General features: G+C 41.7%; 1 protein-coding gene across 1 annotated transcript in view; it reads right to left on the bottom strand.

The window, feature by feature from the left end:
* The window catches only part of LOC128647340 (uncharacterized), a 57170-nt gene extending 41490 nt beyond the window's left edge, over window positions 1–15680 (bottom strand). The window contains 3 exon segments of the mRNA XM_053700124.1: window positions 12793–13326; window positions 14038–15461; window positions 15518–15680. Of these exon segments, the coding sequence (XP_053556099.1) occupies window positions 12793–13326; window positions 14038–15461; window positions 15518–15680 (2121 nt within the window).
* Between the last annotated feature and the right edge of the window lie 367 nt (window positions 15681–16047).

The following is a 16047-nucleotide window of genomic DNA, read 5'->3' as shown; positions in this document are numbered from 1 at the left end:
CTAATTGTTTAAAATGTGATACAATGGATTTTGTAGACTATTATAAAAGTAATGTGACAGGAGAATCCTTTCCTTTCAGATCTCATTTTATGCTACGTGTCTGACCGAGAATATAGTATATCTGTTGGATTGTCAAATCTGTGGAGCCCAATATGTGGGTCAATCCTCTAGAGCCCTTAGATCACGTACAAGGGAACATCTGAGAGATGTCAAAAATTTCAATAAGGACTTTACAAATTTACCACAATTCAGAATAAAGGTCATTGATTTGGCCAAAACTTCCCAAAGAGCTGGGAACAGAGCCAAAATTTTGGCTATAAAAATAACTTTTTTGGATCTATAATTTTAAAACAAAACTAACATTAGGTATGAATTTAGAGTGAGACATGTGATATTTTGTAGATTTGAAAAATGCATATGCTTTCTTTGTTTTTTCCATTTATCAAGTTATCGTTAAAGTATGTTCGTTTTGATTCTTAAGTAAACTTAAAATTTGAAGTGTTTATTTATCAGCTTAGTTTAAATTGGTAAATTTATCCGGACATTGCTTAAAACCTTGGTCTGCGGATGTGTCATCTAAGTCTAAACTTTTAGCGATTCCTTACAAGGGAAAGACCTTGTTTGAGCCTGGTTTGACGGAGATAATTTCTGATATTTCGGGAGGGTAAGGGACATTTGCTCCCTCAGGATAAGAGAAAAGCAATCCAAGAAGCCTGCTGTTGAGTCAAAGACAGCATGAAGGGCCTGCCCCCGATCCGGGACCGGATCTTGTGGGGGGCAGGCTTTCCTTCTTCACTCAGGCCTGGGTTTGAGATGTTCATGGACATTGTGTCCCAGGGATACAAACTAGAGTTCAATACCTTTCCTCCCAGGGGCAGGTTTCTGCTTTCAAGATTATCTGTAGACCAGACAAAAAGAGAGGCATTCTTACACTGTGTACGGGACCTCTCCGACTTGGGAGTGATAGTTCCTGTTCTATTGCAGGAACGGGGTCTGGGGTTTTATTGCAACCTGTTCGTGGTTCCCAAAAAGGAGGGACCCTTCAGACCAATTTTAGATCTCAAAGAGTCTAAACAAGTTTCTCAGAGTGCCGTCCTTCAAGATGGAAACTATTTGTTCCATTATTCCTTTGGTCCAATAGGGTCAATATGACCACGGTGGATTTAAAGGACGCATACCTGCATGTTCCCATCCACAGGGACCATCAGAAGTTTCTAAGGTTTGCATTTCTAGAACAAACTCTTCCAGTTCATGGCTCTTCCATTCGGTCTTACCACAGCTTCAAGATTTTTCTCAAAAGTTCTGGGATCCCTGCTGGCGGTGATCCGATTGCGGGGCATTGCAGTGGCACCTTATCTGGATGACATTCTGGTTCAGGTGCTTTCCTTTCAACAAGCAAGATCACACACGGAAATGTTATCTTTCCTGCAATCTCATGGATGGAAGGTGAATTTGGAAAAGAGTTCCTTAGTTCCAACTACAAGGGTACTTTTCTTGGGAACCATAATAGACTCCTTATCAATTAAATTTTTTCTGATAGAAATCAGGAAATCAAAGATTTTTGATTCTTGCCTAGCGCTTCAGTCCTCTCTTCGGCCATCAGTGGCTCAGTGCATGGAGGTAATTGGGCTGATGGTAGCGGCAATGGGCATCATCCCGTTCGTCCGTTTCCACCTCAGACCTTTGCAGTTAAGCATGCTCAGGCAGTGGAACAGAGATTATGCAGAACTGTCTCTGCGGTTACACCTGGAGCTGAGACAAGGGATTCTCTACTTTGGTGGTTGTCTCAGGATCATCTCTCCCAGGGAACCTGCTTTCGCAGACCTTCCTAGGTGATTGTGATAACAGATGCCACCATTCTGGGATGTGGAGCAGTCTGGGGCTCTCTAAAGGCTCAGGGAACATTGACTCGGTCGGAGTCTGTTCTTCCCATAAACATTCTGGAATTGAGAGCAATCTTCAATGCTCTCCTGGCCTGGCCTCAGTTAGCTTCGACCTGGTTCATCAGGTTCCAGTCGGACAATATAATATCAGTGGCTTACATCAACCATCAGGGAGGAACTCGGAGTTCCTTGGCCATGACAGAGGTAGCCAGGATCATTCACTGGGCGGAGACCCACAATTGCTGTCTGTCTGAGATCCACATTCCAGGAGTGGACAACTGGGAGGCGGACTTCCTGAGCAGGCAGACCTTTCACCCGGGGGAGTGGGAACTCCATCTGGAAGTGTTTCCCAGCCTGATTCTCAAATGAGGTCAGCCGGAATTGGATCTCATGTCATCTCGGCAGAATGCCAAGCTTCCGAGGTACGGGTTGAGGTCAAGGGACCCTCAGGCTGTACTGATAGACGCTCTGGCGGTACCTTGGAATTTCAGTATCGCATACCTATTTCCTCCGTTTGCTCTTCTACCTCGAGTCATTGCTTAAATCAAGCAGGAGAGGGCATTGGTGATCCTCATTGCACCGGCGGGGCCTTGAAGGATTTGGTATGTAGACCTGTTGGACATGTCATCTCTTCCACCTTGGAGACTTCCGTTGAAGAAGGATCTTCTACTTCAAGGACTGCTTGGAGATTGAACGCTTAATTTTATCCAAGCATGGATTTTCGGAATCGGTCATTGAGCCCATGATCAAGGCTCATTAACCTGTGACTAGAAAGAGTTACCATAAGATATGGCGTAAAGATCTATATTGGTGTGAATCCAAGGGTTACTCTTGGATTAGAGTTCAGATTCTTTGAATTCTGTCCTTTCTTCAAAAAGGTTTGGAGAAGGGTTTATCGGCAAGTTCCCTAAGGGGTCAAATATCTGCCTTGGTCAGGATCAGGCCTGTATTCAAACCAGTTACTCCTACCTGGAGTCTTAATTTAGTTCTTAAAGTTCTTCAAGGGGCTCCGTTTGAGCCGATGCATTCCTTAGATATTAAGTTGTTATCTTGGAAGGGTTTGTTTCTTGTTGCTATTTCATCTGCTCGTAGAGTGTCAGAGCTCTCGGCATTACAGTATGAGTCTTCTTACCTTATTTTTCATTCAGATAAGGTGGTTTTACATACTACATTTGGGTTTCTTCCTAAAGTAGTTTCAGACCGGAACATTAATCAGGAGATTGTTGTTCCTTCCTTGTGTCCTTATCCTTCTTTTCAGAAGGAACGGCTTCTGCACAATCTAGTCATGGTACGTGCATTAAAATTCTATTTACAGGCGACTAAGGATTTTCATCAGTCTTCTGCTCTATTTGTGGTTTTCTCTGGGAAACGTAAGGGACAGAAAGCTACGGTTACTTCTCTTTCCTTATGGCTGAAAAGTATAATTCGCTTTGCTCATGAAGCTGCTGGACAGCAGCCTCCTGAGAAAGTTACGGCTCATTCTACGAGGGCTGTTTCCTTTTCCTGGGCATTCAAAAATGAAGCTTCTGTGGAACAGATTTGCAAGGCTGCCACTTCGTCCTCTTTTTCACACTTTTTCAAAATTCTATAAATTTGATACTTTTGCCTCGGCTGAGGCCACTTTTGGGAGAAAGGTTCTTCAAGCAGTGGTGCCTTCCGTTTAGGTTCCCTGTCTTGTCCCTCCCTTATCATCTGTGTACTCTAGCTTGGGTATTGATTCCCAATAGTAATTAGATTATCCGTGGACTCATCGTGTCATTAGAAAAAAAACAAAATTTATGCTTACCTGATTAATGTATTTCTTTCTTGACACGATGAGTCCACGGCCTGCCCTGTTCTTAAGACACGGGGTATGTTATAAACTTCAGACACCTCTGCACCTTGTTGCTTCCTTTCTCTCTTTTACTTTGGTCGAATGACTGGGGTTAGAGGGAAGGGAGGTGATATTTAACAGCTTTGCTGTGGTGCTCTTTGCCGCCTCCTGCTGGGCAGGAGTGATATTCCCAATATTAATTAGATGATCCGTGGACTCATCGTGTCAAGAAAGAATTAAATTTATCAGGTAAGCATAAATTTAGTTTTTTCTAACTTTGACCCCCAAAATCTGTTACACATCTACAACCACCAAAAAACTCCCATGCTAAATAGTTTCTAAATTTTGTCCTGAGTTTAGAAATACCCAATGTTTACATGTTCTTTGCTTTTTTGCAAGTTATAGGGCAATAACTACAAGTAGCACTTTGCTATTTACAAACCATTTTTTTTTTCTCAAAATTAGCGATAGTTACATTGGAACACTGATACCTGTCAGGAATCCCTAAATATCCCTGGACATGTATATATATATTTTTTTAGTAGACAACCCAAAGTATTGATCTAGGCCCATTTTGGTATATTTCATGCCACCATTTCACCGCCAAATGCGCTCAAATAAAAAAAATTATTCACTTTTTCATAAACTTTTTCACAAACTTTAGGTTTCTCACTGAAATTATTTACAAACAGCTTGTGCAATTATGGCACAAATGTTTGTAAATGTTTCTCTGGGATTCCCTTTGTTCAGAACTAGCAGAGTTATATGGCTTTGGCGTTGCTTTTTGGTAATTAGAAGTCCGCTAAATGCCACTGCGCACCATACGTGTATTATGCCCAGCAGTGAAGGGGTTAATTAGGGAACTTGTAGGGTTAAGTTTAGCTTTAGTGTCGTAGACAACCCCAAAGTATTGATCTAGGCCCATTTTGGTATATTTCATACCACCATTTCACCGCCAAATGCGATCAAATTAAAAAAAAAAATTGTTACATTTTTCACAATTTTAGGTTTCTCACTGAAACAGCTTGTGCAATTATGGCACAAATGGTTGTAAAAGCTTCTCAGTGATCCCCTTTGTTCAGAAATAGCAGACATATATGGCTTTGGCGTGGCTATTTGGTAATTAGAAGGCCGCTAAATGCCGCTGCGCACCACACTTGTATTATGCCCAGCATTGAAGAGGTTAATTAGGTAGCTTGTAATGTTAATTTTAGCTTTAGTGTAGAGATTAGCCTCCCACCTGACACATCCCACCCCCTGAACCCTCCCTGACCCCCCTCAAACAGCTCTCTTCCCTCCCCCACCTCACAATTGTCACCGCCATTTTAAGTACTGGCAGAAACGATAGGCGCCATCAATGCCCGATACAGAGAGGGCCACAGAGTGGCTCTCTCTGCATCGGTGTCCAAACAAAGGTGTTACAGTGATGCCTCAATACCGAGGCATCACTGCGACACCTTGAAAGCGGTTGGAAGCAATCATGATTGCTTCCACCGCTTGAAACCCCTTCAAATCTATTGTAGAAAAACTGACCGATGGTCTCCTTCTTGTAGGATGGTATCTATAAGAATTTGATCAGCGTCTTTAGATCCATTATTGGTCTTAAAGTCCCATTTTTTGGGGGACAATAAATAGATTTGAGTAAAAACCCTTTCCTTGATACTGCAATGAGACTAGGACAATCACTCCCATGTCCTCTAAATGTCTTACACACTGCAGAAAAGCCTCTCTTTTCTGGTCTTCTGGAAATGTGGGATTGAAGAAACCTCTCTCTTGGACGAAGAGATTTGAATCCAATTCTGTACCTCTGATACACAATCTCCAGTACCCAGGGACTCTGAACAGCCTGAGCCGTGCATCCTGAAATCATCTGCCCTCTACGGGAGAAAGATCCGGATCAGGGGCCGCACCTTCATGCGGTTTTTGAAGACTTTGACTGCTTGGATTTTAACCAGATTGGATTTGGTCTCCACGTAGCTCTGGAAGACTCATTCTTTTGAGATGATGCCGATCTTTGATTCTTGTTCTGACGAAAGGAACATAAATGATTTCCAGATTTTCCCTTTGGTCTGGACCTCTTTATTCTGAGGCAAAAAGGCTCCCTTGCCCCCAGTAACCGTGGAAATACAATCTATTGATTCTTACCCTTAAACGCCAAAGTCAAGAGTATGGATTTGGATACCATATCCATCTACCAGGACTTAAGCCAGAGAGCCCTTCTGGCGAAAACAGCCAAAGCTTTGTTCTTGGCATTAATACGAACAATCTGAATAATTGCGTCACAAATGAAGTAATTTGTCCCCTTTAAATCCTGAATATGGTTCTGAATATCCTTAAAAAAAGATCAGATAAGGAGTCACACCAAAAGGCTGCGGCTCCCACCAGAGCCGCAATACTGACTGTGGGTTTAAAAAGTAAATCGCCCTGTAAAAAACACTTCCTAAGATTACCTTCAAGCTTCCTATTCATAAAATCCTTGAATGATGTACTATCCTCTAGAGCAGGGTTCTTCAAACCACGAGACGTGACCTATTACTGGGTCGCAAGCACCTGTTCCCTCTAGTACAGGTTCATGCATAAGGGGGCGTTTCTAAATTCTGCAAAAATGCACCTCTGGTTTGCAGGAACAAGCTATTAACAGTCATCCCTGTACTAACCTGTGGAAACAGCAGGAGGAGGAGCGCCCTCTGCTAGGTAGGAGGCTGTGCCCTACACTAGTACATAACTACTGATCCGATTTATCCTCTGGCATCCAATTTCTTTTAATTTGTTTCTCCTGCGTTATCTCTAAACTCAGCTTGTTTCCCCCTCCTCTCCTGCTCATGTTACTTGTGGTTTGTATATTCGGTGGGTAGATCTAGCTTCTGCACTCCACCACATACGATTGCAGGGACATCGTTATAAAATTTGTTTCTGCCAGCCACATGACACTTCAGCAACATGACAATTCAGCTGCATTCCTGCCTGTGAAATTTGACAGGTAAGTGCAACTCTGCTACAAGTAAGATGTCAGCTTTTTTTTTTTTACCAGTGTTTATGCCCCTCCATTTGCTTTGTGTGTGTATTATTTACTGCTTGTCACATGTGCTCAGTTTTAGGCACATGTGACAAGCAGTGTATCACACAATGGCTATTGCTCTCGTTTTTTTTTGTTTTTTGCTATATTATTATCATATGAACTTCACAGTAGCTATTCTCATGCTATAAGTCAGTCCTCTCATACAAGAAATGTCTTAATATTGTATGATATATATATATATATATATATATATATATATATATATATATATATATATATATATATATATATATATATATATATATATATATATATATATGTACATACAGTGGATATAAAAAGTCTACACACCCCTGTTAAAATGTCATGTTTCTGTGATGCCAAAAAATGAGACAAAGATAAATCATTTCAGACCTTTTTCCACCTTTTAATGTGACCTATAAACTGTACAACTCAATTGAAAAACAAACTGAAATCTTTTAGGTAAAGGGAAATAAAAAACTAAAATAATATGGTTGCATAAGTGTGAACACCCTTTTATAACTGGGGATGTAGCTGTGTTCAGAATTAAGCAATCACATTCAAAATCATGTTAAATAGGAGTCAGTATTATTTATTTATTTATAAAATATTTTACCAGGAAGGATACATTGAGATTTCTCTCATTTTCAAGTATGTCCTGGGTCCACAAATCATTGCATTGATACAATAGGGTACAATAAAATTAAAAAACAATAATAATACACAATAGATGCAAAAATTTTTACATAGAACAGGTAAGAAATATATAATCAACCATGACAGGTGCATTCTGTTTTGAGATATGTAGAGAGGGATCTCTTAAAGGATGTTAGGCTTGGGGAAGATTTGAAAGTGTGTGGGAGGTCATTCCATAACTGTGGCGCTCGGTAGGAAAAGGAGGATCGAGCTGCTTTCTTTTTGTATTGAGGCAAGCTAAATAATGTGCTGGTACTGGATCGGAGGTTATAGGAGGTGGGAATAGCTGGGGAGAGCATTCTGCTCAGGTAGGGTGGGAGCTTTCCAGAAAGGCACTTAAACACAAGGCAGGAAAGATGGAGGGTGCATCTGGATTCCAGCGTCAGCCAGTTTAGTTCTTTTAGCATGTCACAATGGTGGGTCTTATAGTTACATTGTAGCACAAAGCGGCAGAACGAGTTATACAATGTATTAAGTTTATTAAGGTGATTTTGCTGTGCAGGTGCGTATACTACATCCCCATAATCCATGATAGGCATCCGCATTTGCTGTACAATCTTTTCCTTTACTGTAGGGCTGAGGCAAGATTTGTTTCTGTACAGGGCACCTAATTTTGGAGTTAAGAACTGGAGTTGTATCCATGACACTACCACCTAGAATGCTCTACTAACAACATGAAGCACTGTTCTAACCCTCCATCTCATCTCTCTACAGGTATGCATCTATCCTGCTTCCTTTATCTGCCTGGTTGCCCCTCTGTATCCCTTTAATTTGCTAAAATACACTGGTATGCATCTCTCCTGCTTACTTTTTTCTGCCTGGTTGCCCCTCTGTATCCCTTTAATTTGCTAAAATACACTGGTATGCATCTCTCCTGCTGTCTGGATTTATGATTTTTTGTTAGATGTGTTATCAGTTCCTTTGTACAATATCTGTGTGCTTCCCAACCATTTGTCTTCCCCCAATCTAATTTGCAAGTGTGTATAACTCCAGTCTCCTAACTAGTCTGCCTGTGCACAGCTGTCCTGATTCAAATCATTACTATTTATATAGAAATAAGTGAACACTTGGCTCTGTGATGCCTTGGCTCTTTGTGCCCTGTGCTTCTAAGTGCCCTGTGTTACAAGTGCCGAGTTAAGAACTGGTGTTAGAAACTGGAGGGGGAAACTGCAGTCCCACTAACAGGTAAAACTTACTAACTATACACCTGCACGATGCTTTCCATGTCTTTTCTGCTATTTCTGTCTGCCCTTTTCCTAAAAATCACTGCACTTCCCTGTAGCAACAATAACCCACACACTATCCTTATCTCACCCTCACTCCTCTCATCCCCTATGCTCTCCTCTCATGAACTACTTTGTCTCCTTAGAAATACTTCCCCATCTAACTCTCCTGTGTCTAATCATACCCGCTTCTACAAGTCCCCCTCTCACCTTCTGTCACTCACACTCCTCCTACTGCTTGCTGCTGGTGACATCTCTCATAACCCTGGCCCTGCAGCAATAACCACACTTTTACACTCTCACTCAGTCCCCCACTGCAAAAACTTTAGGTCACGCAATCCTAACAATCTCATCTCTATTAACACACAGCGCTTATCCCCTCTCTTTTCTTGTGCTCTCTGGAATGTATGCTCTGTCTGTAACAAACTCACAACTGTTCATGACCTTTTTATTTGTAATGCTTTCAATCTTCTAGCTATTACTGAAACCTGGTTATCATCTTCTGACACTGCTTCCATTGCTGCTCTCACGCACGGTGGTTTCCACTTTAGCCACACACCTAGGCCAGGTGATAGACATGGTGGCGGTGTTGGAATCTTACTCTCCCCCTCCTGCTCCTTTCAGCACCTGCAGCCTCATCCATCTCTCTCCTTTTCCTCCTTTGAAGTTCACTGCATCCGACTATTATCCCCCCTCTCTCTCAGGGTGGCAGTTATCTATCGCCCCCCTGGACCAACCTCCCAATTCCTTGATAACCTCGCTGCCTGGCTTTCTCACTTTCTCTCTACAAATACACCTGCTTTAATCCTGGGGGACTTCAACATCCCCATTGATAACCCATCTGCCCCTGCTGCCTCTAAACTTCTCTCACTCACAAACTCCTTTGGTCTCTCACAATCCACCATATTCCCTACTCACCGCGACGGACACTCTATTGATCTAGTATTCTCCTACCTCTGCTCTCCCTCTGACGCCACCTGTCTCCCATTTCCCATCTCAGACCACCATCTGCTCACCTTTAAGCTTAATATACAGGCTAAACCTACTTCTCCCCCTCACCCCCGCACCTGTAGAAATCTGCACACTGTGGATCCTCTACAACTCTCCAGCCTTATTCAAAAACACCTCCCCCACACTTCCACAATATCCTGCCCTGACCTTGCTACAATCCACTATAACAATACTCTCTCCTCAGCACTGGACACTTTCGCTCCTCCCCAAATACGCAAAACCCCACGTCGTCAGCTCCAACCCTGGCACTCCAACCAAACACGCTACCTGCAAAAATGCTCCCGTGCTGCTGAACGTGCCTGGAGGAAATCCCGCTCTGAATCAGATTTCCTTCACTATAAGTTCATTCTTTATTCTTACTCCTCTGCCCTTCACTTAGCCAAGCAAACCTACGTCTCTTCTCTTATATCTACTCACTCCACAAACCCCAAACGTCTCTTCTCCATTTTCAACTCTCTCCTTTACCCACCTTCACCACCCCCTTCATCTGCCTTTAGTGCTCAAGACCTGGCAGACTACTTTTTCAACAAAACAATTACTATCCGAAATAATATCCCAACACAAGTCTGCAACCTTCCATCTCCGCCCCCGGCAACTCCCTCCACCCCTCTCAGCACCTTCCCCCCTACCTCTGAGAATGAAGTGAGTTCCCTATTGTCTTCCTCACACCTCACTATCTGCCCACTTGACCCTATCCCTTCACATCTAATACCGTCTCTGTCTTCTACCCTCACTCCAGCTCTTACTCACATATTTAACCTATCCCTTACTACCGGTTCATTCCCATCTTCCTTCAAACATGCAAAGGTCACCCCCATCCTCAAAAAACCCTCCCTCGACCCCAATTCTCCTGCAAACTACCGCCCCATATCACTGCTTCCGCTAGCTTCAAAAGTCCTGGAAAAACTAGTCTTCGATCGCTTAACCCACTGCTTGTCCTCCAACTCACTGCTTGACCCCTTACAATCTGGCTTCTGTTCCCAACACTCAACTGAGACTGCCCTCACCAAAGTTACTAATGATCTTCTTTCTGCTAAAAAAAATGGCCACTACTCAATACTTATCTTACTTGATCTGTCTGCTGCCTTTGACACAGTTGACCATCCCCTTCTCCTACGGACTCTCAGCTCCTTTGGCCTCTCTGACACAGCCCTTTCCTGGATCCACTCTTATCTCTCTAATAGGTCATTTTCTGTCTCCTTTGCTGGTGGCAACTCCTCTCCATTGCCTCTGTCTGTTGGAGTACCTCAAGGCTCTGTTCTGGGTCCCCTACTATTCTCTATTTATACATCCTCACTGGGAAAACTTATCAGTAGCTATGGCTTAAACTACCACCTCTATGCTGATGATACCCAGATCTACCTATCCGCCCCTTCACTCTCTCCTTCTGTCCTTGCTCACATCGGTGTCTGCTTATCTGGCATTTCTTCTTGAATGGCCTCTCACCACCTAAAAATCAATATGTCCAAGACTGAGCTCCTTCTAATCCCCCCCTCTAATTCTACCCCGGTTCCTAACTTTTCAATCACTGTTGGTGATACCACTATCTCCCCATCATCCCAAGTCCGTGTCCTAGGAGTTACACTTGACTCCAATCTGTCCTTCATTCCCCACATCCAATTGCTCTCTTCCTCCTGTCGCAACCATCTACGCAATATCTCCAAAATCCGTCCATTTCTGAGTGCTGAAACTACTAAACAGCTAATCCACTCCCTGGTAATCTCCCGACTTGACTACTGTAATAACCTACTAACTGGCTTCCCTCTCTCCCGCCTCTCCCCTCTTCAATCCATCCTAAATGCCTCTGCTAGGCTAATCCACCTCTCCCGACGCTCTGTATCTGCTGCACCTCTCTGCGAGTCCCTTCACTGGCTACCCATCCACAGCAGAATTAAATTCAAAATTCTCATCCTGACCTACAAAGCCCTTACCAACGTAGCCCCCCCCCCTACCTGTCCTCACTCATCAAGAAATATACCCCAGCCCGCCCCGTAAGATCCAACAATGACCTGCTCCTTGCATCTTCTACCATCACCTCCTCCCATGCCAGGCTACAGGACTTCTCTCGTGCAGCACCAACCATCTGGAATGCAGTTCCCAGAGCTGTTAAACTTTCCCCTAACCTTTCCTCCTTTAAGTGCTCCCTAAAGACCTTTCTGTTCATGGAAGCCTATCTCTAAATCAGGAAAAAATTAATTCTACCTGCCTAACTGCTGCCCCATCTAACTCCACACTAACATCATTCTCACCTTTGCAGTCCCCACCTCCTGTTTCTCACCCTTCTACCATCTAGATTGTAAGTTCCCACGGGAACAGGGCCCTCAATTCCCCCTGTATTTGTTTTGTTAAACTTTGGTGTCTTATATATTGTATTGTACTGTACTTTTATCTTTGTACCCATGGACAGCGCTGCGGAATCTGTTGGCGCTTTATAAATAAAGAATAATAATAATAATAATAATAATAAAGTTTAGATGCAAGTTTTTCTATGTGGAGGCCAAAAGATAGATTAGGGTCTAAGAACATACCCAAGTATTTGAAATGAAAGAGTGGACTGCGGTTAGCATGCAATTGGATTTTGTTTTGATGCGTAGATGGGAATTTTGTAATTTGTGTAATTTAGGCCCAGTTCCAAAGATCATTTTGACAGTTTTGTCAGTGTTTAGGAAGAGTTTGTTTTTTGAGATCCACTTTTCTACCTCTGTGAACTGGTCTTGGAGTACTGCCTCAAGCTGCGACAGATCAGATTTGTTTGCATAGATTACCGTGTCGTCTGCGTACATGTGTACAGTTGAGGATTTGCAGACATAAGGCAAATCATTTATAAATAACTAGTGTTAAAGCTTAAATTGTTATGTTATTCTTTATTAAAAAGAAAACTTATAAAAATTAAAATAGACATGAGATCTTATTTTAATATAAAGTGAATTAAAATAAAATAAAGTTTAAAAATGTACATGAAGAATATTGCTATAATTAATTCATAAATACATGTAACTAAATAAACAGACAAAACCCTATTTATTTAAAGTATATTTCTTTAAAAACAATGTTTTTTGTAAAAATGGTATCACTGTTTGGTAACATTTTTCCTTGCTTGGAACCTTGTAGTATCTTAATTTTTACATCAGATGATGTTCGAACTCGAGACAATGCAACATAAAGTTGTCCATGACTGAACACTGGCTCAACTTTGTCTAATGTTTGACCTTGTGATTTGTTAATGGTCATTGCAAAACCAAGTTTGATTGGAAACTGTCTCCTTCGTAAAATGAATGGTAGTTCAGTATTGTCAGGGGCTAAATCTATTCGTGGGATAAAAACCATCTGGTTTTGAGCTGTTCCTGTGAGCACCTCTGCAATTATTAGATTGGGCTTAAGATCTTTAACTATTAATCTTGTTCCATTGCACAGACCTCTTTTTGTGTTAAGATTTCTAAGCAACATAATAATACTTCCCAATTTAATTTTTAGCTTATGAAGAGGCATTCCTGATGGAGTTAATTCATTCAGAAATTCTATGGGATAGTTTTGAGTATCTTCATCTGTCTGATCGTCAATTGAATCTGAACTTAGGTATGTTTTTTCATCACCATCGAGTATATTTAATACATGCTCATTGATTTGATCAACATGAGCATTTTTTGTACACAAAATTGCCTTTTTTGAAAAATTTGGAAGATCAGATGGAAGAAGTCTTTTTCCAAAAATTTCAGATATGATACAATCGTGGCATATTAATTTGGAAGCTTTTGGGCAGCTTCTTTGAATGTGTGACAAACTTGTCCATTAACAGTGCGTAGGTCCCTAAAGGATTTTGCTCCTTTTACGTGCAGGAGTAGTAACCTCAAACAAAATCTCTCTAAATCCGATGAAAGATTAACATAGTACAATCGGCCAATTGTTGTATCTGCTCCTCTTTGTCTTGGATTCCACTTACGGGTTTTTACATCAAATACATAGGGGCCCATTTATCAAAGGGCTTGCGGACCTGATCCGACACTGCGGATCAGGTCCGCAAGACCTCGCTAAATGCGGAGAGCAATACCCTCTCCGCATTTAACATTGCACCAGCAGCTCACAAGAGCTGCTGGTGCAACGCCGCCCCCTGCTGACTCGCGGCCAATCGGCCGCCAGCAGGTAGGTGTCAATCAACCCGATCGTATTCGATCGGGTTGATTTCCGGCGATTTCTGTCCGCCTGCTCAGAGCAGGCGGACAGGGTTATGGAGCAGCGGTCTTTAGACCGCTGCTTCATAACTTGTGTTTCTGGCGAGTCTGAAGACTCGCCAGAAACACGGCCCTTCAAGCTCCATACGGAGCTTGATAAATGGGCCTGATAATGTTGAGGAATGTCAGAGTAATAAAATGCCCGTGCAGCATGAGTCTCATCATTCAACTTGAAGTATGCTGTCAAAGTGGTATCCCTGTCTTGGGCCTTCTCTGCAGCTAATTGTATGTTATCATTATAAAAATATACATCTTGTTCACCTGGAAGATGAACTTGAAGTCTTATTATTGTATGTGTTTGATGGTGCATCAGAAAACCATACAATCTCCAAACAGCTTCAGGAGCACTGACATATCTTGAATCTAAAAAATGTTGTATTTCATCATGCTGTAGTGTGGCATGTTCCTTAATGGAAATATTTGCACAATCATAACCTTTGTATACATATTTGAAGAGATATTTAACACTTTTGATAGAAACACAACTCTCAACATTTATATGGCAATTGTATTTCAAGCAGAAGTATGGGCTATATGGAATTACCCAAGAATTGTCAATTTTTCTCCCATTGACAATTTCTGTGGTCTCATTTTTTCGCCTCCGGTATCGAGGATATCCATCAACATTAAGTAAAGTTTGTTCTTGAAATTATTTAGGAAAATTTTTGCTGCAGTTGCCACCCACCATGCACAGAGAATTTAAATTATGTTCCCCACAGGGACCGTTTATCATATGCTTTATTACAATAGCATGTAGCCGGGGATAAAGGTGTTCATCTGGAATTTCGGCTGATATATATTTGTCAATGGTTTCAGCATCATTTGGCTTGTCTTCAGCTTTCAATATTAAGAGGATATGAGCATGTGGTAGACCTCTTTTTTGGAACTCTATAACATGCACTTTTGCGCAAGGACTTCCAAGAACATGTTTGTTCAAGATATCATGCAAAAGAGAATTTAATTTGAGGTTAAAAACTCTTGCAACCAAATCTGGTCTGAACTCCACTGCTTGACCTTCTAACACATTTTCGACTATCTCAGGCCATTTAGGGTTGCAGGTCATGGTGATGAAGTAATCAGGTTTTCCATATTTTCTGACAATGGCCATAGCATCATGATAGTTTTGGGCCATATTTCGGGGACTTCCCTGAAAGGATGAAGGCAAAACAACAGCTTTTCCAGGCATTAAGCCCTGTGCAGCAGCTTCACTTTGAATATAATCCATTAATCCTGTATATTTTTCAATGCGAAGTTTAGATTGATTTTGACGGATATAGTTGAGTCTATTAGCCTCAGTTTTGACATAAGCATCAACAAAGTACTGCTGTGTTAACTTGCCGGCACTAAGGAAGGGATTAAATTGATCCCTTATTGAAATCCTGTACGAATAGTATTTCATTTGACTAACTCTTATCCTCGGATTGGTGGTTGTTCTTCTTTCTACATTATTAATTGATGTTGGCCTGTAGTTAAGAGCGATATTTGAACCCCAACTTTGGTCACCATATGGGAATAACAAAGGATACAGCAATGGTTCAAGATTAGGATCTAAGACACTTATTCTTTCTGTTTTTTTTTTGTTTTATCTATAGAGCGGCAATGAATAAGAAGAGGTGGTTCACCATCAGTATTTTGGAAAATAACAGCAACCTCATTAACTTTTTGTGCGTTATATCTTCGGCAATCTGATGTTCTGTCTTGAAGAATTAACATTGAAACTTCAGAAGGTTGAACTCCATTTAAAGAGGCTTCATGGATGCATTCTTGCTCTACCTCATAGAGCATTTTACATGCCTCTGCGAAAGGGTTACACTGAGACAAATATGAACTTAACTCCCTCAAAAGCTCAACGTGACACCCGAATTTTCTTTTAGCGCTGCTCTTTGGTCTGCAGCTTCCTCAGGACTTAAAATGTATAGCTGTGCAAATTTTCGTTGATCATCATTTTCTGGATGCAAGGCACCAGATCGGTGATAGATTTGTCCATTTATTCTGAAGCAATATGGTCCATATCCTGGAGGTGGTGCAATGTTTGCTCCCATTGATGCAAAAGCCAATGCACTATTGATTGAACGGATATTTTGCATAAAATTCTTTGAATGTGTGTGATGTCCGGTCATTAGTTGTTGGATCAGTGGTGAAATTCGTATAT

The sequence above is a fragment of the Bombina bombina genome, chromosome 2 (genome assembly GCF_027579735.1).
Source record: "Bombina bombina isolate aBomBom1 chromosome 2, aBomBom1.pri, whole genome shotgun sequence".
NCBI lineage: Eukaryota > Metazoa > Chordata > Amphibia > Anura > Bombinatoridae > Bombina > Bombina bombina.
The sequence above is the reverse complement of the archived record's forward strand: the minus strand, read 5'-3'. Positions and strand labels throughout refer to the sequence as shown.